Raw genomic sequence first — 23,142 nt, forward strand, 5'->3', positions numbered from 1 at the left:
GTTTGGCCACCACTCGCTCAATCACCTTGCCCAAGAATGGTAAGTTAGAGACTGGGCGGAAGTTATTCAACTCTTGGGGATCCAAGGAGGACTTTTTCAAGATAGGCTTTATTACTGCCTCCTTGAGGGCTGATGGCATTACACCCTCTTCCAAGGATGCATTTACCACCGCCTTGATCCCTTCGCTCAGCCTCTCTTTGCAGCTCATAATGAGCCACGAGGGGCAAGGATCAAACAGACAGGTGGTTGGCTTCACAGTAGAGAGCACCTTGTCCACTTCCTCAGAGGGGAGGGGCCGAAACCGATCCCACTGGACCGGACTGCAACTGGCCAACTGGTTCAGCAAATGACCGCGCCCTGGCGTTGCATGCCACCCTTAGAATTGCAAACTCCTGCGGGGCAGGGACCTGCATCCTTCTCCATTCCCCCCCCCCGGCTTTTGTTTCTCCGTAAAACGCCGTGTATGTGGATTCCGTTGCATAAGTAATAACAATAAGAATAATTAACAATCCAACATGGGGGGGGCATCAGCGGGGGGGGGGGAAGAAGAAGGAAGGGCGCGTTGAGTCGCGCCTCCCCTGATGAGCATGCGCCGTGCTTGCTTCTCCTCCCCCCCCCCCCGACGGCACGCCTTGGCTCTCGGCCGCAATAGACCGCGGCGTTTTGCTACCGCTGCCGGGGCAGCGCGGGGGTGCAAAGGCCGGAAATCCCCTGTCCCCCACCCCGCCAGGAGTCATGGCCGAGGGCGAGGATCTCCACTCCTTCACGTCGATCATGGATGCCCTCGTCCGGATAAGCGTGAGAGCCGGGGCGGGGTGGGCGTGCAACGCGTTGCAATCCGTGGCACAGAAAACCGGGGGGGGGGTTTGAAAATAAAATATGTGCAGTCTAATGTGCGATATATGTATATGTATGTATATATAATATCCCATGCCATAATAGGAGGCAGAGGCTGGAAGGATGCTTTTCTTGGGGGGGGGGGTCAGAAAGAAGGATAGAGTCCAGTCTGGACTCCCCATTGTTTTAGTAATGCGTCGGCATGATTAGGGATCCGTGTTGCTACTGCTGGAATGAAAAAGCCTGAGCAACCCCCCCCCCAAACTGGACTCCCCTGCTCTATATAACCCCTTCCCATAAACTGGGTGTTGCCCTTCCACTGTTGACAACTAGCCTAGGCCTTCATATCCCCCCCCCGCCCCCCGTTTCCCCTAGACTCTCTTCTCCCTTCGGGGCTGAGCGGAGGATGCTGCGAGCATCCAAGCACATCCCTCCGTCGCCATGGCAACCTCCTCCTCCTCCCAAGGCTGGCTCCCAGGGCCTGGTCCAGCGTCTGCCTCTGTGCTGTGGCTCCCTCTTTCTCCCTCCCCTCCCTTCCTCCCTCCCCCTGTGCTTTGTGTGTATGTGAGAGAGATCCTTTTTGCTTGCCAAGAATTGGCGCCCTGGGAGATGGCATCCAGGCGGGCACTGGGCAAGGTGAGTGCCCGTCCCCTGGGGATGGGGGAGGGAAAATACTCAGGGGCTGTGGCGGATCTCTGGGTGGGGAAGCCTTGGCTGCGAAACTGCCAGCGAGCGAGCGAGAGATGGATGGTGCTTTGGCAAAAAAAAAAAAAAAATCAGATCAAATCCCCCCCCTCATTTTTGTGGGGGTGCTGTCTTTCCCCTTGCTTCACACGCCGGGTGCCTGCCGACTGCGTGCTGTGGTGGGCAGGGGAACAGCGGAAAAAGGAACGCAACTTTGGGGGGCGGGGACACCGCCAGGGCAGTATGAAGGCACTCGCCCTCCCTCCGCCCCCCCCAAGGACAAGCGTGCCCTTGAATGGGGCGCGGCAGAGACCAGGCATGCTGCCAAAATGCCTGTAACCGGATGGCGTGGCCTCTCTGCTTGCCCGGCAGTGGGAAAAAAATATTGGCCGCCCTCTCTGGATCTGGTGCTCTGATTTCTTGTTCCTAGACAGCCTTGCCAGAGGGCATCTCCAGACAGGCCTTACATCTTTGCTGGGAAAAACAGCCACAAATAGGCTGCCGGGGTGAGGGTGGCGGAAAAGTGTAGTTTATAGATCTTTTGGAAATCTTTCTCTCCTCTCCCCCCCCCGAAAGCAGGAAGGTTTATCTCCTTAATCAGTTGGTGTCTTATAAGAACATAAAGAGATTCCTGATGGATCTATCCTTTCCCAACCTTTGGGGTCCCCAGATGTTGTTAGACTACAAATCCCATCATCCCAGGCCATTGGCCATGCTTGCTGGGACTGATGGGAATTGTAGTCTAACAGCATCTGCGGACCCAAAGGGTGGATTAGAGCAAGGGTGGGGAACCTTTGGCCCTTCAGATGTTGCTGAATGACAACTCCCGTCAGGAACTCCCAGGAAGCATGGCCAATGGCCTGGGATGATGCGACTGGCTGTTCAACGACATCTAGAGGGCAATGTTTCTCCAGACACCTGGATTCAGCAAAAAAGGGTCTAGGAGTTATAGAGTCAACAGCTGAGCATGCGTTTTGCATGCAGAAGGTCCCCAGGTTCTAATCCCTGGCATCTCCAGGTGGGAATATATTGTGTGTCTATTTTCTGAAGAATAGTTTTTTTTAAAAAAAGTCACACTGCTGTTATTGATAACATGCCTCTCTTAAAACGTGGCACCAAATCCCCGCTCTTCGAAATGACTTCACTATGTGCGTGGCCTGGAGTTCTTTGGAGGAAAGGCATGGGATAAATGTGGTAAATTATATATATATATATAATTTGAAGAATCCCACTAAGCTTCCATCCCGCTAAGCTTCCAGTGTTCCCCAAAAAGCCAATAAAAAATTTAAAAAGGGGGGAGGAGAGAACGTGTTCCCCGCCAGCTTCCAAAAGCTTTCTCCCTTGGTCACCTGGGAGATGACTGCTACTTGCCCTAGGTGACTGGGCAAGTGGTTGTTTACAAGCTTGGTGTTCTGAATTTGTATTCCAAAACCAGCCTTATCAATAAGTCCTCAGAATCTACTAGCCTGCAAAGGTTTTTACTAGCTTGCTGTGACGCTAGCGTCCTGCGTTTCTGTGCTGGCCTTGTGGGAGAAGGAGCGCTTTTTTCCACAGCAGACAATGGATATGCAGACTGCTGTCCTCTTAGGAACTTCGGTTTTACAAAATGCTTTCTACCAAGAGGCGGAGGGAAGGAGTTGAGGGATGCACTTCCCTTCCTTTGTGGGCAGCACAGCAACCCATCAGACTGGTGGCGGAGTCTTGCTTATTCACCTGCCTAGAAATCCTAGTCACCTCTGGCTACCAGGTGAGCTGTTCAATCCAAGGCGGCTTCAAGACACAGTCTGGAAATGACTGCTGCTGTTGGCGACTCGGGTTCAAAGGCCTAGCTGATGAAATGGACCCCAAGGTTACACTAGCAGGGGGTGGAAAACCTGTGGTCCTCCAGATGTTGCTGGGGTCTTAATCTACATCATCCCCCAAGAGCCAGTAGTGATGCAGCCGTTAGACTGAGACCTGGGAGAGACCAGGTTTCAAATCCCCACTTAGCCATGAATGTCACTGGGTGCCCTTGGGCCAGTCACTGTCTCTCTGCCTGACCTACCCCACAGGGTTGTTGTAAACCAGGTCGGGGAGAACCATGCTTGTATGCCACCTTAAGCTCCTAGAAGGAAAGGCTGCATATAACTGTAATTCTAAGATAATATATATAAGTCCCTGACCACTGGCAGTGCTAGTCAGGGCTGGTGGAAGTCTCACAGTATCTGGAGGGTCACAGGCTCGCCTTCCCTGGTTTAAGGGAGGGTGTAGGAGAGAAAGAGAAATGGTATAATGCTGGTGTTATGGCAGACAGTACCAGCAGGTATGTAGAACAAGTCGCTATCAGTGCCAGAACAAGGCGCTATCAGTGCCAGAACAAGGCGCTATCAGTGCCAGAATAAGATGCTATCAACGGGGATTTCTTTTTTAAGAAATCCTCTTTCTTTCCCCCTCCTTTCCTGTCTTTCTAGACCAGCATGAAGAACATGGAGAGGGAGTTGTTGTGTCCAGTGTGCAAGGAGATGTACAAGCAGCCTCTGGTGCTTCCCTGCATGCACAACGTGTGCCACATCTGCGCCACTGAGGTCCTGCTACAGCAGGGCTACGTCTGCCCAGACCCCACTTCTGAGCCCACCTCACCGGCCTCCACACCAGCCACGCGAAGCCCCCGCCTGGGGCGGCGGGTCGTGCCCAAGCCAGAGCGCCTGGACCGGCTTCTCAAGTCAGGTGGGCAGGATCGGAGGACATTGGTGCCCTCTCCTGGTAGGATGTGGTGTGGCAGTGTTGTAAGAACTTTTTTAAAAATTTGGGTTGCTTATAGCACCCCAGACAGCTGGTATAGCACAGTGGGGAGGACAGCCTGGCTGGGAGTCCAAAGTCTGTGAGTTCAAATCTCTGCTCGTGTCTCCTGGGCATCAAGGGCCAGCTAAAGATCACCCCACAGGGAGTGGCTCAGGGGTGACGTGCCCTGCCACCTGTGCAGCCGTGGGCAAGCTGCAGAGTCCCAAGGAGCCCAGTTGCCCCCCAGCTGGCAGCTGCAGACAAGGCAGGGGCTGGCTTGTGCAGCTGTGGCAAGCTGAGCAGGCCCTCGCCAGCCGGGGAGGACTAGCCTCAGAGGGAGGCAATGGTAAACCCTCTCTGAACACTGCTTACCATGAACACCCTAGTCATTGGGTCGCCATAAGTTGGCATCGACTTGAAGGCAGTCCATTTCATTTTTTTTATACACATACACAAGAGGCAGTGTGGCATAGTGGTTAGTGTGTTGGACTATGACCTGGGAGACCCGGGTTCGAATCCCCACACAGCAACGAAGCTCACTGGGTGACCTTGGGCCAGTCACGGCCTCTCAGCCTCAGAGGGAGGCAATGGGAAACCCCCTTTGAATACCGCTTACCATGAAAACCCTATTCAGAGGGTCGCCATAAGTCGGGGTCGACTTGAAGGCAGTCCATTTCCATAGCACCCCATTTGTGTGCCTGCTGCTTTACAGAGGCAACTGGATAGACCCCTGCCCTGAGGATGTTGCAGTCTTAACTTTGACACACAGGAAACCAGATGGGGAAGCCACATGCCCTTCTTTCTGCTACATGTGATTAGTCTTGGTTATGAACTTTGAACCATAGAGTTGGAGGGGGACATGTAGGCCAGGGGTCACCATTGTAGTGCCTGTGGGCGCAATGGGGCCCTTGAAGTCTTCCCCAGGTGCCTACAAAACCTCTGATCCCCTGCTCCACAAACCCTTGGTTCTTGGAGTCCCAGAACATTGTTGAACTCCAACTCATATCATCTCTGGCCACTGGCCATCCTAGCTGGAGCTGTTGGAGTCCAAAAACATTCTGAAGGGCACCAGCTCAGGGGAGACCTCTGCATACACCACCTTAACTCGCCTTGTGTCTGGCATCTCTTCCACTCCCAGGTTTCGGCACGTACCCGGGGCGCAAGCGAGGTGGCCTCGTGCACCCGCAGAGTGTGCTCTTCCCATGCCCATTGTGCCAGCGGGATGTGGACCTGAGTGAGCGCGGCTTAGGCAGCCTCTTCCGCAACCTGACACTGGAGCGGGTTGTGGAACGCTACCGCCACACCATCAATGTCAGCGCGGCCATCACGTGCCAGTTCTGCAAGCCGCCGCAGCTGGAGGCCACCAAAGGTTGCACCGAATGCAAGTCCAGCTTCTGCAACGAGTGCTTTAAGCTCTACCATCCTTGGGGCACCCAGAAAGCCCAGCATGAGCCTACCCCGCCAACACTCACCTTCCGGCCCAAGGTAAAGGTCCCTCTAGTCCCTCCGTGGGCTGGGTAACTTGGCAACCCCTTTCTAGGGATACGAGGAGGCTAGTGGTTAAGGTGTTGGACTACGACCTGGGAGACCAGGGTTCAAATCCCCACATAGCCATGCAGCTCACTGGGTGACCTTGGGCCAGTCACTGCCTCTCAGCCTCGTGAAAACCCTATTCATAGGGTCGTCATAAGTCGGAATCGACTTGAAGGCAGTACACGTTTCCCATTCCGCTCTGCATTAGTTGCATGCAGCACTGTTTCCGTTCTGCTGCAGTTTGTCTTATGCCAAAAACAATGTTAAAAGAACAGAAAAGCCAGGAGGAGCCCTGTCCTCAGAAAAATGAGCGAGCTTAGTTTTATGTCTGTGAATGCCAGAAAAGTAAATAAATAATTAAAATCCCCAATGATACCCACATATCCTTGGAAAGCTTAGCAGCACTGGCTGCCAGCCATTGCTTCAACCTGCTGTCATTTCCGTCCCATGCAGGGTCTGACGTGCCCGGAGCACAGAGAGGAAGTGACGCACTACTGCAAGAGCTGCCAGCGCCTGGTCTGCCAGTTGTGCCGCGTTCGCCGCACGCACACGGGCCACAAGATCACGCCCGTGCTCAGCGCCTACCAAGCCCTCAAGGTGAGGTCTTTTCTAGGATTTTAGCAACTTCCTTCTTCGTCTTCCCAGCTGAAAATCCCTCTCGAGTAGTGGGGATGGCTGGCAATGGGGTAGTGCATTCAGTTGAAGCTGTGCCGCTGCTGCAGGGCCGGTGGGGAGGGGGAGAGAGTGAAAAACAGTGAGAGAGGGAATGGAATGGAGTCTCCCAGGAAGGGGCATGGTTGCCTGGGACCCTGAACAGGAGGTTGTTTCACATTGCAACATTTTATTATATATCCCAACTGAATATTATTAGTAGTAAAAAATTAATGTTGTTGTTATTGTTACTGTTACGGATATTGTTATTATTGCTGCTACTACTACTACTGCTACAATTATTGTCCCATACATTTTGTGGGTGGGTGTCCTTTTTATGCTCACAGTGACCCTGCTGGGTAGGCAAATCTGAAAGAAAATGGCTGGCTGGCTCAAAGCTTTGAGGTTCAGTGGGGATTTGAACCCAGGTCTCCCCCAATTTTAAGTTTTGACACTCTGACCACTGGTCTGTGCTAGCAGGGCCTCAGTCATCCTTACCATCACCTTTTAAACTGGGTGACTGTTAATATCCCCATTTTGCAGATGGGGCTAAAGTTGGGTCGAGGCACAGAGAGGTGCTTCAGGGAGCTTGCGGGAGTAGAGAGGAGACCTGGGAAGGTTTCACAGTTCAGTGTCTCTTAGCCATTGGGTTGTAGTGTTTATCCTTGTAGAAGGAGGTCCCTGAGCATGTGCAGAGGGCCAATTTCCCTCTTGAGGCACCACAACATGACTGCACGCATCTAGGATAGGGGTGGTGGTGGTGGCAGAAAGAGTATCAGCCAGGCAGCATTCTCCTCCCCCTTCATCTGGAGTCCGGCATTTGGAAGCTGCCTTATCAGGCCGTTGGACCATCTAATGCGGTATTGTCTACACTGACTGGCAGCAGCTGTCCAGGATTTCAGATGGGGGACATTCTCAGCCCTACTTGGAGATGCTGGGGGAATTAAATCTGGGACCTTCTGCCTGCAAGAAGATGCTCTGCCACTGGGCTGTGCTCCCTCCCGCTTCAAATTGTGGGATCTAGGAACAGCCCGGGTTGGGATTGGCTGATGGAATCCAGAACTGTCTGCGCTAGCACTTGTTTCATATGGAGCCTGAATTAATGTAGCATCCCACGTTCTCTTTGCTTTCCCCTATTCTGCGTTTCAGTGTTCCCACCGTAATAAATATCCAGGCAACAAAATGGCGGTTTGGTAACCAAGATGGATTCCGCTGAGTTATGTGGCGAGTCTAGCTGGCTTTGGACTCCCTTCAGAAACAGGCCTTGCGGAAGCTCAGAAGTTAACTGGCCCTACCTAGCATAGCGTTGGGAGGAGGCTATAGCTTCCAGTTTCTACTTTTGATGAATGATGGGTCTTTATATTCTGGGCTGGGCCAATCCTCCTATTTAGTAAAGGCTGCTGATTTGGGGCATCATGAATGGGCAGCAAATAGTTTCTTTCTAAAAATTATTATTATTAAATAATGTTATTATTTTCATTTATCTACTCTGTATTCTTGTCAGCACGTTCATCAAACAGTTCCAGGTTGGGTTAAAAAAATTACTTTTACTTATTTACTATCTACTTATTACATTTATACCCCACGTTTCCTCCAGGGAGTCCAAGGCAGCAGACATGGTTCCCGCCCCCCCCTTTGTAATCCTCACAACCACCCTGTGAGGTAGGTTAGTCTGAGAGATGCGGTCACTGGCCCAAGATCACCCAGTGAGCATTATGGCTGAGGAGAAGAATTTGAACCCTGGTCTTGTAGGGCCTAGTCTAGCATTCTAACTTCTACACCACATTGACTCCATTGGTGGGGCAGAGCTCTGTGTGCCCAAATGGACCAGCCTGCACTGCACCTGAAACAGCAATTTACAGCAGAACCTTTTATAACATGAGGTGGGGTCAAAGGATGTACTTGCATTATAGGAGTTCCGTGTTACCGTGAAAAATGTGGTACTGTACACAGTATTGTACTCGGGGACTTTGATACCCGCGGTATATCCGAATCCGCGGTACAGCAAGATGTGTAATAGCGAGGTTCTACTGTGTCATGGGGCTGGCCCCATTCAGGAGTAGCAGTGGGGGAGAGAAACAGAGGAAGAAGCAGGCAACTTGGATCTTGTTGACAGATTCAGGAATCCCTGGAGCTCAGGGTCGAATGTGGACCGTACCACCTTGCTGATCACGTCACCCCTTCCTTTCTCCCCTTTTTTTCTTCCATGATCTAGGAGAAACTGATGAAAAGCCTGGCATACATTCTGAGCAATCAGGATACAGTTCAGGCCCAAATTAGTGAGCTGGAAGAAACCCTTAGGCTCACCGAGGTATGAATGTGTCTTCCTTTCATTGTTACCGTTTCAGTGTCGTTCCAAGTGTTGAAGCCTGACCCAAATGGCTGAAATGTTTGTGTATACGAGTGTTTTTACAACCGCCTTTCCCCACTGCACCAAGGCCCCCCTACTCCACTTTTGACGTGGGGGTGGGCAGTGGCGGCTGACGCCCATTGGGACTGGAGGGGTGGAAGGCAGGGAGACCAACAGTAGCTGAAGCCAGAGCCAATGGCAGGTGGAGCCAACCAGACTGAGATTGGTGGGGCAGTACCCCAGTTGTCCTAATGTGCGAACCACCACTGGCGGTGGGAAGGGGGTTGGTTTCTTTTGGTGGAGACCAAACTCTGAAGGCCAGCAGTGTCTTTGTAAGACTTTGTTTACAAATGTACACATTGAGTAGGTATTCATGGGGTGCAAGAGCAAGCGCATTGGCAGGGTGAGTTCTACGTTGACCTCCTGAAATCCAAAGCAGCGCGAATGGGTGGGATTTAAAATACCCACAGGATGCTGGCGCTGGTTATGCCCCTGAACATAGGGATAATTCTTTTTTTTCCTTTTTTCTATTTTTGAGAAAGGGAGAATTTCTTAAAAGGTTCATAGCAAGAACTTGCACTTGTCCACTGCAGGCATGGTGGACAATGGCAAACGTGGCCCTTCAGTTGTTGCTGGACTCCAGCTCCCATCAGCCTCAGCCAGCCTGGCCAACGGTGAGGGATAATGGTAGTTGTAGTCCAGCACTATTTGGAAGGCCACAGATTCCCCTGGGTGGGTTTCTTTCTCTTTTTATGTTAAGAATGCCCTGTAACTCTTCCCCCCCCGCCTCCCTGAATGCCTTAGATGCAGCTTTGTTCCGGGGCTCCCCCAAATAATGACAACCCTTGATTATGTCTGTTTCTTCTGGAAACCACCATTTCTCTTCAGAACACCCTGGAACAGCACTGCATCTGGAGTGATGGTGGCTGGATCCCATGTACACATCATCAAAGGGATAGCAAATTGGAAGAGGGTGATAGTCAGCTGGACACTATCCCTCGTGGGCCCCGTGGAGAGTTCTTGGTGGAGTGATCAGGAGGAGGACCAGGGTTCTGGGAAGGGCGGCAGCAGGACGGGGTTGAAACAGGAGACGGCTTCAGTGGTTTAGATAGTGACAGCTCCGTGTTCTTAGTTCTAGTTATGGCGGAAGAAGCACTATCCAAAAATGAGCAGGTCCTGCCTCTCAGCCCTGTCTTGTCACTTGAGCTGCCACTTGTGCCTCCTCTCGAGGAGGAGGAATTGGGGGTGATGCCAGAGGTGGATCAGGCCGAAGTGTCTCCCCCCCCCAAGCCAAGGACGCACTGGCAGATGTGCAGGCACAAGCGTATAGCACCAACTTTTCAACCTGTTCATAAGAGTACCTGCTTTCTGATGCAGTTCTGGTCAGAGAAACCTTCCCCACGCAAATAGAGAGCCCGTCCCGAGCCTATTTAAAGGGTCTCGAGGGGCGTGGCTAATTGCTGCGGTAGCGTCTGAGCTTGAGTGTCATGCCTGGTTATGCTGTGTAGGGACACAGAGTCATAGAATAGTAGAGTTGGAAGGGGCCTATAAGGCCATCAAGTCCAACCCCCTGCGCAATGCAGGAATCCAAATCAAAACATTCCCGACAGATGGCTGTCCAGCTGCCTCTTGAATGCCTCCAGTGTCGGAGAGCCCACTACCTCTCTAGGTGATTGGTTCCATTGTCATATGGCTCTAAGTTTTTCCTGATGTCCAGTTGAAATCTGGCTTCCTGCAACTTGAGCCCATTATTCCGTGTCCTGCACTCTGGGATGATCAAGAAGAGATCCCGGCCCTCCTCTGTGTGACAACCTTTCATGTACTGTATAATCTGTAAGCCGATCTATGAAACGCTTGAAGCCGAGGTTCCCTATTAAACGTAAGAGAGAGAAACACCCCAGTGAGTCCCAAGTCTGAATCCAACAGGATTGGCTAGGGCACTATCTGTAGCTGAGCGGGGATCAGAGAAGCATGGGTGTTCCTCCGCAAAAGTCAAGTGCTGCGCTGCAGATTTCTGCTGCCGCCTTCCGTCCTTTGCAGGCGAATGGCGCACAGGCCAAGGAGGAGGTGACGCGGCTGATACGCGGCTTGAGCGCCCTACTGGAAGAGAAGCAGTTGTCCTTGCTCAATGCCATTGAGGAATGCCGGCAAGATCGCGTCTCTAACCTGCGCGCACAGTTGCACGAGCACAGGGCCATGATGGAGAACTCTGGCATGGTGGGTTACACTCAGGAAGTGCTCAAGGAGACGGACCAGCCGTGCTTTGTGCAGGCCGCCAAGCAGCTACACAACAGGTGTTTATTTCAAATTCTCTTAGCCCATCTTGTATGGTCCGTACATTTAAAATCATGTAGCTAGCCAAGGAATCGTAAAATGATAGCATCCAGTAGAAAAGCAGTAGGGGCGGAAATGTAAAAAATAATCCATTGGCATATTAGATAGAAATAAGGAGCAGTTTAAAAAATTCATTCCTTTAGTATGAGATTTATAATGAATACTCGTTTTTTTATGTGGTGCTTGCGTAGCTGATGGATTTTTGATCGCTGGTGGTTGCTAGCCATCCGATCCAAAAACTGAGTGGTGGGCGCCATCTCCGAAAAGGCATTCCATCTGTGTGAGAGAAGGGAGAAAGCCTGAAAACAGAGGTGGGCAACCTATGGCCTTCAAGCTATTGCTGGACTACAACTCCCATCACCCCTGTCCATTAACTATGGTTGCAGTGGCTGATGGGAGTTGGACTCCAGCAACATCTGGAGGGCCACAGATTCTCTGTCCCTGCATAAAAAATAAAAGTAGGAGGCAAAGCACACCTTTATTTTCAAAGTATTGCATTATATTTTTAACTATCTAACAAAGGCCCTCTCTTTGTGGGGCACAGTATTCTTAAATTCTCTGTTAATGTATATAAGCTAAGCTGCTTACATGGAAGAGAGGAAAATAATCCGGAATAACAAAAGGTTTGTTTGGGTTCATGAGTAAAATAATTCCTTCTCAAAATTGCCACCTACCACTCACAGTTTCCGTGATAGCCTACTAGTAGCCACCAGCCACCAAAGGCCGTTGAGCAAGTACATGAGCGTACTCTGGCCACTTGTCCCCAAGAAACCATAACGGAGAACCATATTGTATTGCGATACAAGTGTGTATCCCTGTAGTGGTTTAGGGTCACTTAGCTTTCCCTAACCCTGTATCCTCCCACTGCTGCTGGGTTACAGTTCCTATCAGACCTTCCTCTTTCAACAAGCCTTTTATGTAGAGACCTTACCCCTGTCGGCGTCTGTGCTGGAGTTGCTTTTAAGTGGTTTTTAAAGTTTTTAAAAGATGCTTTGTTTTAATATATTTTTTAAGTTGATTTGTTTTAATGTTTTAAAGTATTTTGATTTTAGGATGTTATAAAGTGCTTTTAGTGTTTTTTATTTGCTGCCCAGGGCTCCTTCTGGGAGGAAGGGCGGGATATAAATTTAATAAATAAGTAATAAATCTGCCCCAGCCTGCGTGGCCAATTGTCAGGGTTGATGGGAATTGTGGTCCAAAACATCTGGAGGAGACCAGGTTGAGGACGTCTGGGGCGGATCACAGGCCTTGGATCTATGATTGGAAGCCATTCTTTTTTGCCTGATCCTGTTTTTTCCTTCCGCATCCCCGCCGTCTCTTTTTGCCGGCAGGATCATCAGGGCAACCGACTCGCTCCAGGTGTTCCATCCAGCAGCCAGTGCAACATTCAGCCACTTCCAGGTGGATGTCAGCCGGGAGCTGAAACTACTCACAGACCTTACCTTTATCAAAGGTATGTACGGACTTCATGGTGGCCGAGGGGATCTTGGTGTGGTAGGCAGGGCCCCCAAAAGGATGGAACTAGGTGCCAAAGTGACTTGCCCTTGCTCTCTGTGCCAGTTGCACAGCTGCAGTTTCTGGAGAAGGTGTTTCAGAATCTCCATTCTTCCTGCTGTGCACAATCAGGTTTGTCAAGGAACCGTTACCCTTGCTTGAAAAACAGCCGGAGCAGAGCCAGCGCTCAATGGCACTCTGGGGATTGACTTTTAATTGTATCAGGGCAAGTGAATTCGTCTCTGCGCAGGGCTGTGGGGAGGGGATGACTCCTCCCATAGATCTGCAAGCCTTGGAGCACCCTAGTAATGGGAGCTACAGTGTAGGCTTGGCTTGTGCTGCGATCCTTCGAGAGAATGTAGTTTGTGCTATATGTTGCCGAGCTGATGGAACGCAGCTCTTGGATGACAGGTGTGGTTGGTGAGTATGACTTGGCTAGGTTGGGGCTGTTTTTATTCATTCCCTTTCACCCCACTCACACATAACCCTCCCTACAGCTCCAAGGTTGGGGTGGGTGGGTTGGAGGGTGGTTTTGTTTCTGTTTTTCACATCACCTAATCTTTTGACTGCAGCCTGGGATTCTTTGCCCTGGTCAACGACAACTTCCCCCATCACTGCAGACTTTGCATCCCATGATCCGTAGCCCACCTGATACTCCAGGCGCAGTGCCTGCCTCCCTGCCCCTCAGCAGCCCACATCCGCTCCATGCCTGGCTGTTGACCCATCTCAGACCTGCTTTACCTCTCTTTGTTTATAGGCTTTGGCTGCTGCTGAGTCATCATCGAAGTAAAATGAGGCAAGTCATCTCCCACCTGGCCGATCCCTCCACCTAATCCTTTCCAAGCCGCCCAACACTCTCTCACCCTCTCGATCTCTTTCTCTGTCCCCATTGCCCATCCTTGTGTCTCCATCCTGCATCCTTCACCCGCACCCGCCCTCTGCCCATCCTCTGTGTGGTTTAGATTTGGTTTGGGTTCTCCAGATGCTGTGGCCAGGCCATGTATCCGAGAGCATGCGCGGAGTGCTCTGGCGGGGGCTCTTCTCAATCGCTTTGAGACATGCCGCATCCCGATACAGAGTTTGCTGTTTCCAGTGTTCAAATAAGTTTTCTAGTCCTCATGGAATGGGTTTTCAGTGTCTTTCGAAGGGCTTGATGCATGGGGGATTTGCAGGCCTTGGGGACACAGCTCCAGAGGCTCCCTTGCGCTTTGGTGCCCCTCCCTTGTCTCCTCCCCACTTCTTCTCCTACCCTTTTTAAAGCCCAGGCTCTCTCTGGAATCCCATGAATCTCTCAATTGTTTAATTCAGGGGTGCAGCCAAGACGTTGCCCTCCAGATGTTGAGGGATTCAAAGTCCCATCAAGCCCCCTGCCCCAACGTGCTCCCAGGCATTTTAATATGTTTATTTTTATATTTCTGTGGTTTCTGTTTGTGTTTATTATTGTTCGGCTGTTTTTATTATGATATTTTGTATTTTAATCCTTTTGTACACCGCCCAGAGAGCTATTCGCTATGGGCGGTTTAAAAATGAAACAAACAAACAAATAAATAAATAAACGTGGCCCATCATCAGAGGCAATAGATAATTTTTGTTTAATTAATGAAGTAAGATGTAACCAAATACAAAAAAGAAAAAAATACCATTAATGTCCTTTATATACGTGTGGACAATAATTCACACATTACGAAATGAATATTCCTGAGTTAAAAGCATTACAGATGAGCCAGAAAGATTCTGTGCGGTCAGAGTATTGTTGAAAGTATACCTTCGTCATTGCACCTGGGCATTCGGAGGTCTTCTGAAGGAACAAATTTTACCATCCGAATTGTACTGGGAGGCAGGTGGTTACAAGTCCCAGAAGTTGGCGTCTTGTGCTGGGATCATGCAGACATTGCGTTCAGTGTTTGCGTGAAAAGTAAAGTCTTGCAAATAGTAAAAAAAAGTGTCTCTCTCTTTCCACCGGGGTAGGTAACCTCCAGCCTTGGGGCCACTCTTGGCCCACCAGAGGGTCCAACTTGGCCTACAAGGCCTCTGAATCCACCTTCCAGCTCTTTCCCAAGGCCACCGTATGGCTTCATACCATTTTCCCGGTCACCCTTCTTGTTGTCTGTGTTCATCCCCAGTTCCTGTGCCGTTTCCATGGTCTGTCTCCTCCATCTCTCCTCTGCCTCTCTTTCCACAACTGCCTCCTCTCCCTTATTCTTCTTCTCTCTTCTCTCTTGTCTCTTCCCTTGTTCCCTTCCCAACCCACTCCCCGACTCTTGCACTCAGCCTCTCTCTGCTCCCTGGAGCCTCTCAGCAGCTTGCCCCGTCTTCCCAATACTCTCCTCCTTGTCCCTTCCGCCGCTGCTTCTGGTGCCCATGCACCATTTTCCCTTCCACCTTTTGGAAACCCCTAGCCTGTAGCTGGTTGTCTGTCGGTCAGTCCAGAGTGCCCAGCACCTCTGTGCGGCCGCAGTCTGACATCACCCGTCTTTCCCCCCTTCCTCCTCTTTCTCTGTCTCTCTCTCCTTCCCACCCCCATCGCAGCGCCGGAAGCACCCGTGATCGACACGCAGCGCACCTATGCCTACGACCAGATCTTCTTGTGCTGGCGCCTGCCGCAGCACTCGCCGCCAGCCTGGCATTACACGGTGGAGTTCCGAAGGGCCGAGCCAAAGGGCAAGGCGCTCAAGCTGTGGCAGCGCCGGGAAGAGGTGCGCGGTACCAGCGCCGTTGTGGAGTACCTGGACACTGACTGCGTTTATGTGCTGCGGGTCAAAGGCTATAACAAGGCCGGGTTTGGAGACTACAGCGAGGACATTTACCTGCATACGCCACCCGCACCCGGTAAGACCCTCCTTAAAAAATGCAGCCTGCCTTTGTCTTTCTCAAACACAATCGTCGAAAAGATGCACTGTTATGAAAATATACTCGTAATGTACTCCCCCCTAAAAAAAAAAAAGACATAAAAAGGACAATAAGCGATAACACAAAAAGGACAACGAATAATAACACTGCAGAACAACTGGTTATAGTTCCATTTCAACCATTAATGATTTGGACACGCTACCCACAAGAAAGACTGTTTGGAAAACCATTCCCGAGGACTTAGGACTAATTGGGGCATGTTTGGAAAAGATGTCGTGGTCGAAAGGGATCTACGACTGGCTGTTCCGCAGGATTGTCGCCCATCGTCATCTTTCCGTTACTGTTTGTTGTCCTTTTTGTATCGTTTTCGGGGTATGTCACAATTGTATTTTCAAATTGGTGGGTCTTTCTTGCTGATTATGTTTGATACCTCGGGACCCTTACCCAGAGCTTGCTTGGTAGAAATGAGGTGCCGATACGGGTACCTTAACAAAACCGCCGTGGCTGCCACGGCCGCAAACAGGGAGGTGCTCGTGTTCCATTCCGGTGAGCACAAGCTGTGCCCTTATGACGTCTTGTACTGCTGTCAATCAGTGCAATCCTGGTCACGTTTACTTGGAGATAACTTCCGCGGTTCTTCAGCATGGCTTCCTCTGCAGTGGTGAGCCTCGGGCCTGCGGGAGTGACAGCTAGTGGCTCCACATCAGCTGGGGCAGTGGAATCTGCTCCGGGGTTTAGTCCAAACATTAAAGGAGCTGTCTAAGGTGCTGAAGCTCCTTGAAACTAAAACCTGGAGTGGGTTCCACTGCCCCACTAACATGCACAGCTCCTTGGAAGTTTAGACTAAAACCCGGAGCGGGTTCTGCTGCCCCACTGACATGGAGCCAAACACAGCCTTCCAAGCCTGTCCATCTGGTACTCACCCCAGGCCATGCCCCTCACTGGCCTTGCTTTGCAACTATCCTTGAGTGTTCTTGCCTGTCTGGAACGTTGACCCTGCCTCTTGGCTTGTCTGGAGGGAGGGCAGAGAGGGATGCACGAGTGCGTGTGGAAACTAGCCTGTGGCACGAAGGTAAAATCCAGCTCCGTTGCTTTGCTTACTTCTGCCTCTGGCCCCTGCCCATCACTGTCGTGTGCCCCCTGGAAGGCTGCTCAGAAAGAAATACAGCCCTCGGGCTAAAGTGCCTCCCACAGCCGTGCTGTACGGAAAGTGTGATTTCAAATCTGCATGGCCGCAGAAATGTGAAGAACTGAGTTTAAGAATGGAACAACGAGAGAGCTGGTGTTGACATCTCCTTTCACCCCTGCTGAGAGTGGCCCCTTGGAAATGAGTTAACGCGACTCCCTTAGGTCCGTTCGTTTCAGTGGATCTCCTCTGAGCAGATCTTAGTTGTGGATACCAGCCCTGGATTCTTCCTCTTCCTTCCTCAAGTGCTGAATTTCTTTCTGGACAACCGTTGGGGCTTCAACCGAGAGCGCTTGGCGATCAGCAAGGACCAGCGGGCAGTCCGCAGCATCCCGGGGCTCCCCATGCTCTTTGCCGCCGAGCGCTTGATGACGAGCTGTCACCTGTCGATCGACCTGGTGATCGGGGACGTGGCCGTCACCCAGGGGCGCAGTTACTGGGCCTGCTGCGTGGACCCCAGCTCTTACCTGGTCAAGGTGGGCGTTGGGCTGGAGAGCAAGCTGCAGGAGTGGTTCCAGGTGCCCCAGGACGTGGTGAGCCCCAGGTGAGTGGCTCTTTTGGTGAAGGGTGGGTTGTTGGGTTTTTTTGGAGGGGAAAAACAGTGGGACTACAATACCAACACTCTCTGGCCATTCTTGCTCCCCATCCCTGTATGTGGTGTTTTCAGGTAGACTGCCTCTGGATATGGACTGTCTACTTTGGAACATCACAAATGGATAGCTACTGAGAAAATTAGTCCACCATAAATCATTCTGTGTATGCCGCAGATGGGAAACGTGTAGCCCTCGGGATGCAGTTGGACTCCAGCTGCCATCATCCCTGACCATTAGCCGTGCTGACTGGGGCAGATTGGAGCTGGAGACCAACCATATCTGGAGGGTCACAGATTTTCCTCAGCACTGATCTTAAGATCTACCCTGCTACTGTAACACCATTAAGTCCTAAGTCTAAAATTACCTAATTCCACCATTGTCTATGTCAATAATGTGTATCCCAGGGATGGGGGAATCTGTGGCCTCCCAGATATTTCTGGACTCCCAGCTCCCATCATCCCTGACCATTGGCATGCGGGCTGCTGGGGCTGCTGGGAATTGGAGTCCAACAACATCTGGAGGGCCATGGGCTCCCTATCCCTGGTTTACAACTCTTTAAGTGCATTTAATATGGGATCCCTGATAGGCTGGGACATATTTCTAGGATAGGGATGGGGAATCTGTGGCCCTGCAGATGTTGCTGGACTACAGTTTCCTGACCACTGGCCATGCTGGCTTGGACTGATGGGAGTTGGAGTCCAGAACATTGTTGAATGACAGCTCCCATCCTCCCTTCTCCACCATCTGGAGGACCCTCTCAGCCCTGCAGGACTGGGTTAGGTGGATCAATGGTCTGACGATGGTGTAAGCCAGCTTCGTACATTCATGTTCCATATTTGTTAGACTGAGGCCTAATTCCTTCTCCCTCCATCCCTCGTCTTCCGTGGCTGAAGGTATGACCCCGACAGCGGCCACGACAGCGGCGCCGAGGACACCACCTTGGACACGGCACCGCCTTTCGCCTTCCTGACCATTGGCATGGGCAAGATCCTCCTCTCCCATGGTGTGGCACTGACCTCCCGAGACCCCGGCAACTGTACTGTCCCGCTGCCTCCCCGCGTGGGCATCTGCCTGGACTATGAGCGCGGCAAGGTGATGTTTTTTGATGCCGTCTCCTTCCGCAGCCTCTGGGAGTGCGGGATCGACTGCTCGGGGCCTGTCTGCCCCGCCTTCTGCTTCATCGGCGGCGGCGCCCTGCACCTCCAGGAGCTGGTGGCCAACCGCCAGGAGCGGAAAGTCACCATTGGCGGCTTCTCCAAGCTGGATTGAGAGACTGTTGGCGTCTCGCAGGCGTGAGACGGAAGCAGAGCCGAGGCAGCCCTTCCGGGGGCCTCCTGCGGGGCACGAGAACAGCTTTCCTCCCGCATTCAAAACACGGCTCCAAAGGCATGTTGAGAAGGGATTTGGGGTGGGGTTGAGGGATGGAAATAAGCGGCGGAGACTGCCCAGGGCGTCTGAAACGGACACTCATCACACCAGGCTGTATTGAGAGAGCTGCCCTCCAATGGCCCTTCCAGCGGATAGAGACTCTGCCTTTTGAACAAGGGGCCTACAGCTGTGATCCTGTCTAGATCCTCTCCCCCCCCCCCCAGAAAGAAGCTTGCCACTGAGATATGGGGGGGAGGGACTGAGAGGAGTGTTGCTCCCACAAGCCGCACTGTGTGTGTGTGCACGGAGCTGGGTGGGAATTGTCTTTCTGTGTCGTGTCCTTATTTCTCTCTCTCTTGTCTCAGCATCTCCCCATTCCCTCCCCTGTCCTTGTGCCTTGCAGGGGGAGAAGGGCACTCCCGACTTCCTCTCCCTCCCCTTCCACTGCTCAACTGGGATGTTCTACCCCAAAAACTCTTGAGGGGAATCTAATTTCCTGTCCCCCTGTGGGGCAGGGATTTTGATCTATGACGGAGAGAAGGACATTTTGTCTTGGTGCATGGGTGAATTAGGGATGTTTTTAACGGCTTAATCACATGCTCATTCCCTTTTTTAACTCTGATTCATCGCTGCTGCCCCCCCCAAAAAAACTTCATCAACCCCCCTGGTGGGGTGATTGGCACCTGTCGTATCCCTCTCTCCTACATGAGTCCAACTTTGAACTGAAATTTTTTTAAGCCCCCCTCCCCGCGACTCTCTCAATGCCTCACAGGTGTCCGCCTCTTTTTGGACTCAACCCCATAACTTGTCTACATGATGTTGAAGTCTGTTTTCTAGTCTGTCTTGAGTTTCCTGAACTGTGGATTTCTGGAATTTGGGGGAACGGAATTAAAGGGCTACGAATGGATTAAATAACCCCTGGGGAAAAAAATGACGGTCCTCGGGGAGAAGAGGGTGGTGGGAGGGATAGGCCATGGCAATCAAAACTGTTTTTGAGCAGGTTTAGATTTTATAGCATAGATCAGCCTGCTTGCTTCCAGGTTGTTGTGATATAAAAGCCATTAAATGGAATGGGTGAATCGCATTCGTCTCTTTCCTGCTGGGCGGTTAGAAAAATGCCCGTTTATTTTCAGGGTGTAGTTCCCCCCACCTCATGAAACAGACCCTTTATGCTCTGGGGACATCTTCAGTCTTCCCTTAAAGAAGCTTCATTTTGCATCCAGAACTTCATTTTTACTTTACACTGAGGTCTCCACTGTTTATTCTTTTTTTAAAAAAAGAGTTGGAAGAATGATTCTCTTTTTTAAAAGAAGATCCCCCCCCCCATGTTATCCCTCGGTTGCATCTGTCTCTCATTATAACATTCAGAAAGTAAGAATTAAGAGGGGAGGTTGCCAGCTGTTTCTCTTTTCCTCCCTTCATGCAGCTCATGTGCTTTTATTAACAGATTCCTGACAGGCAGAAGTTTGACCGGCAAAGCTTTTCCTCCTTTTTCTTTGTTTCCTTTTTGTTTCCTCAATCTCTCCACTATGGATAGAGAGAGAGATTTTTTTGCCTTCTCTGTAATACTAAAACGCCTCATCATGCTCACCATCATAATGTTTTGCATGAGTCTGTGGGTAAAATGACTATGTGAGTTGGGGTCAGGGGGACCTCAGGCCAAGGGTGAGTCACATGTGGCCCTCCGAGCCTCTCTGTTTGGCTCTTGGCACTCTTCCTCAGCCTAGACCATCCCGCTTGTCCCTCAGGCCATGTCCCCTGGTGGCCCCACTTCGCATCCCAGATGTTTTTGCCTGGCCAGAAGGTGACCTTGAAACTCTGATCATGCCTCGTGCTGGCCTGGACGGAGGATATGGAGAGGGTGTGCAAGCTGTGTGTAGAAACTCGCCTATTGTGCAAAGGTTGTTAAAAAAAGCATCCATTGCTTTGCTTGCTTTTGCATGTGGGCCCTGGAAGGGTTGCCCAGGAGGTAATGCAGCCCTCAGAGCAAAAAAGTTTCCCCATCTCTGATGTAAGCAGGTCAGAGCATCCTTACTGGGTCGGACAAAACATCCATCCTGTCTGCCATTTCAAATCCTGTTTCAAACTGTGGCCCACAAGCCAAGCTTCTGCTTTGCACACCAGAGGCCCCAAGTTCAATCTCCAGGGAGGGCTGGGAATGTCCCCCGTCTGAAGCCCGGGGGAGCCACTGCCTGCCAGTGCAAGCAGTACTGAGCTAGATGCACAAATAAGTTTGCTTCCCGTCTCCGTTTCAGCATACTCATGTTTGTATGAAAATAGTTTTTTTAAAAAAAACAGTTCATTAAGATCAGCTCTGTCCCCCCGTTCAATAAATCAAAAGGTTTTTAGTTTATAAAGTTGCTCCACTTCGCAGTCCAATGCACCTTTCAGCAGATGTGTGTGTCCAGCAACACTACAGCCAAAGAGAGGGAGATCAAGGTGCCAAACCAGCAGAGAGCTGAGGATGTAATTTTTATTGCAGCCCAATGTGTTTTTGGTGTTGGCACAACCCTTTGTCAAGAGCAACCTTGTGCATATAACAAACCAGCTTCTCATCGACATAACAAACTAAATTCTTAAAAACAGCTGGCTCTGAGAAGAGAGAGAAAGAGCTGTCCCAGCACGCAGCCAGCAGAGGGCAGTGTAAGATCATCGTTGATCACGGTCTTCCACGAAGACAAATGTCCTTATTCAAGTGTGTCCTGTTTCATCCAGTTTGTCTTGAAGACGTTTCTAGGGGGGAACCCTTTTACAGGCTCGTCCTTGCAAACTGAAGAGTCTAGAGGCGTGGTGGCATTTTTGCAGTATTATCTGTTTACAAGTGCAACAACAACAAAAGTCTTACAACGGCATCTCAAGACTAGTACATTTTAGTACGGCTACTAGCTGCCAGCTGTCAAAGGCCATTGACCAAGAACTAGCAGCCACCAGCCATCAAAGACCATTGAGCAAGCGTGTTCATGCCATTGCTATCAACTGTTGTGCTCTTCATGCAATAAACAGCTAGAGAAGTGATTTCCTCACCTGGGGCCTGTAACCCTACAACCTTAGCTGTGGGAGTGAGGCCTTGGGTGGAGGGGGAGCAGCCGGTGGCTGATGCCCCAGAAAAGGAGCAGTGCCCTTTGGCCCCGGGTCTCTCCTGTGTAGATTCTTGGAATGGATCTGGTGCTTGTACCACATGCCTTCCTCCGTCCGTGTCCCAAAGCAAATGTTTATGTCTATACAAATGTGCTTCCTCCATAACAAATGTGGAACATGGGCAATAATTATGCTCCTGTGTGCAAACATCCTTCAAGAAAAGCAGATCCAAGTGAGAGGAAATGATAAATGGGGGAAATCGTAGAAGGCCCCAGCACTGGCTTTGACTACGACGAAAAGCATGGAGGTGGGCTGCTTCAGGCCTGGCAGTTGAATGTGGCCCTCCAGGCCTCTCTCTGGCCTTGGCCAAACCCCTTCTTTCCAGACCATAGCTCTCCTGGGCCTTGCTTGACACCAGAGCTTGGAAATGTTACTTTTTTGAACTACAACTCCCATCAGCCCCAGCCAGCATGGCCACTGGATTGGGCTGATGGGAGTTGTAGTTCAAAAAATGTAACATTTCCAAGCTCTGCTTGACACCCTTGGGTGTGTTTGCTTGGCTGAAATGAGCTCTTGAACTCTGATCATGTGTCTTGCTTGTCTGGATGTAGAATAGAAAGGGGTGTGTGTACAGAAACGAGGGTACTGTACAACAGAAAAAATGACATTCCTGTTGCGTAGGGACCAACAGATGTACAACAGAAGTGGACCTTGCAAGCCCTTAGGGTGGCGAAGAGACGCTGCAAAGCGAAATGGATCCTCAGACTCGGTCTGAAGGCATCACTGCCCTGTCTGCATTGGAACATATAGCTTACCATCGTCTTATCTTGTTTGGATACCTGTGTGGACATACGGACTCCCGGAGCCTATATGGGCCCCGCTTGCGGCAGCTGTGAAAAAGGCAAATTCCATGATAGGGAAAGATACTGAAAATAATATTGCCGATATGGCCGCGTTTGGGATGCTGTGCACAGTTCTGGTTGCCTCCCCTCAAAAACAATCTTGTAGAGTTGGAAAAGGTTCAGAAAAGGGTCAGTTGAACGACCAAGGGGATGGTGCGACTCCCCTATGAGGAAAGGTTGCAGCATTTGGGGCTCTTCAGTTTAGAGGTGACATGATAAAAGGTAAAGGTGTCCCCGCACTTATAGTGCGAGTCGTTTCCGACTCTTAGGGTGACGTCTTGCACCGTTTACTAGGCAGCCCATATATATATGGGGTGGGATTGCCAGTTCCTTCCCCGGCCTTTCTTTACCCCCCAGCGTATGCCGGGTACTCATTTTACCGACCACAGATGGATGGAAGGCTGAGTGGACCTTGACCCCTTTTACCGGAGCTTCGACTGCCTCCTTTCTTTGGAATCGAACTCCGGCCGTGAGCAGAGCTTTGGCTGCGTTACTGCCGCTTACCACGCTGCGCCATGGAGG

At 51.0% G+C, this 23,142-nt stretch overlaps 1 protein-coding gene across 1 annotated transcript; it reads left to right on the plus strand.

The window, feature by feature from the left end:
- The first annotated feature begins 654 nt into the window (after positions 1-654).
- On the plus strand, positions 655-19,695 carry TRIM46 (tripartite motif containing 46). Its single transcript, XM_061606455.1, has 10 exons — positions 655-798; positions 3,972-4,227; positions 5,420-5,766; positions 6,268-6,411; positions 8,681-8,776; positions 10,856-11,109; positions 12,481-12,602; positions 15,173-15,472; positions 16,926-17,223; positions 18,166-19,695. Exons 1-10 carry the CDS (start codon positions 736-738, stop codon positions 18,539-18,541), a joined length of 2,256 nt encoding a protein of 751 aa, XP_061462439.1. The 5' UTR covers positions 655-735; the 3' UTR covers positions 18,542-19,695.
- Positions 19,696-23,142: the final 3,447 nt, after the last annotated feature.

The sequence above is a fragment of the Rhineura floridana genome, chromosome 22, assembly GCF_030035675.1.
Source record: "Rhineura floridana isolate rRhiFlo1 chromosome 22, rRhiFlo1.hap2, whole genome shotgun sequence".
Taxonomy (NCBI): domain Eukaryota; kingdom Metazoa; phylum Chordata; class Lepidosauria; order Squamata; family Rhineuridae; genus Rhineura; species Rhineura floridana.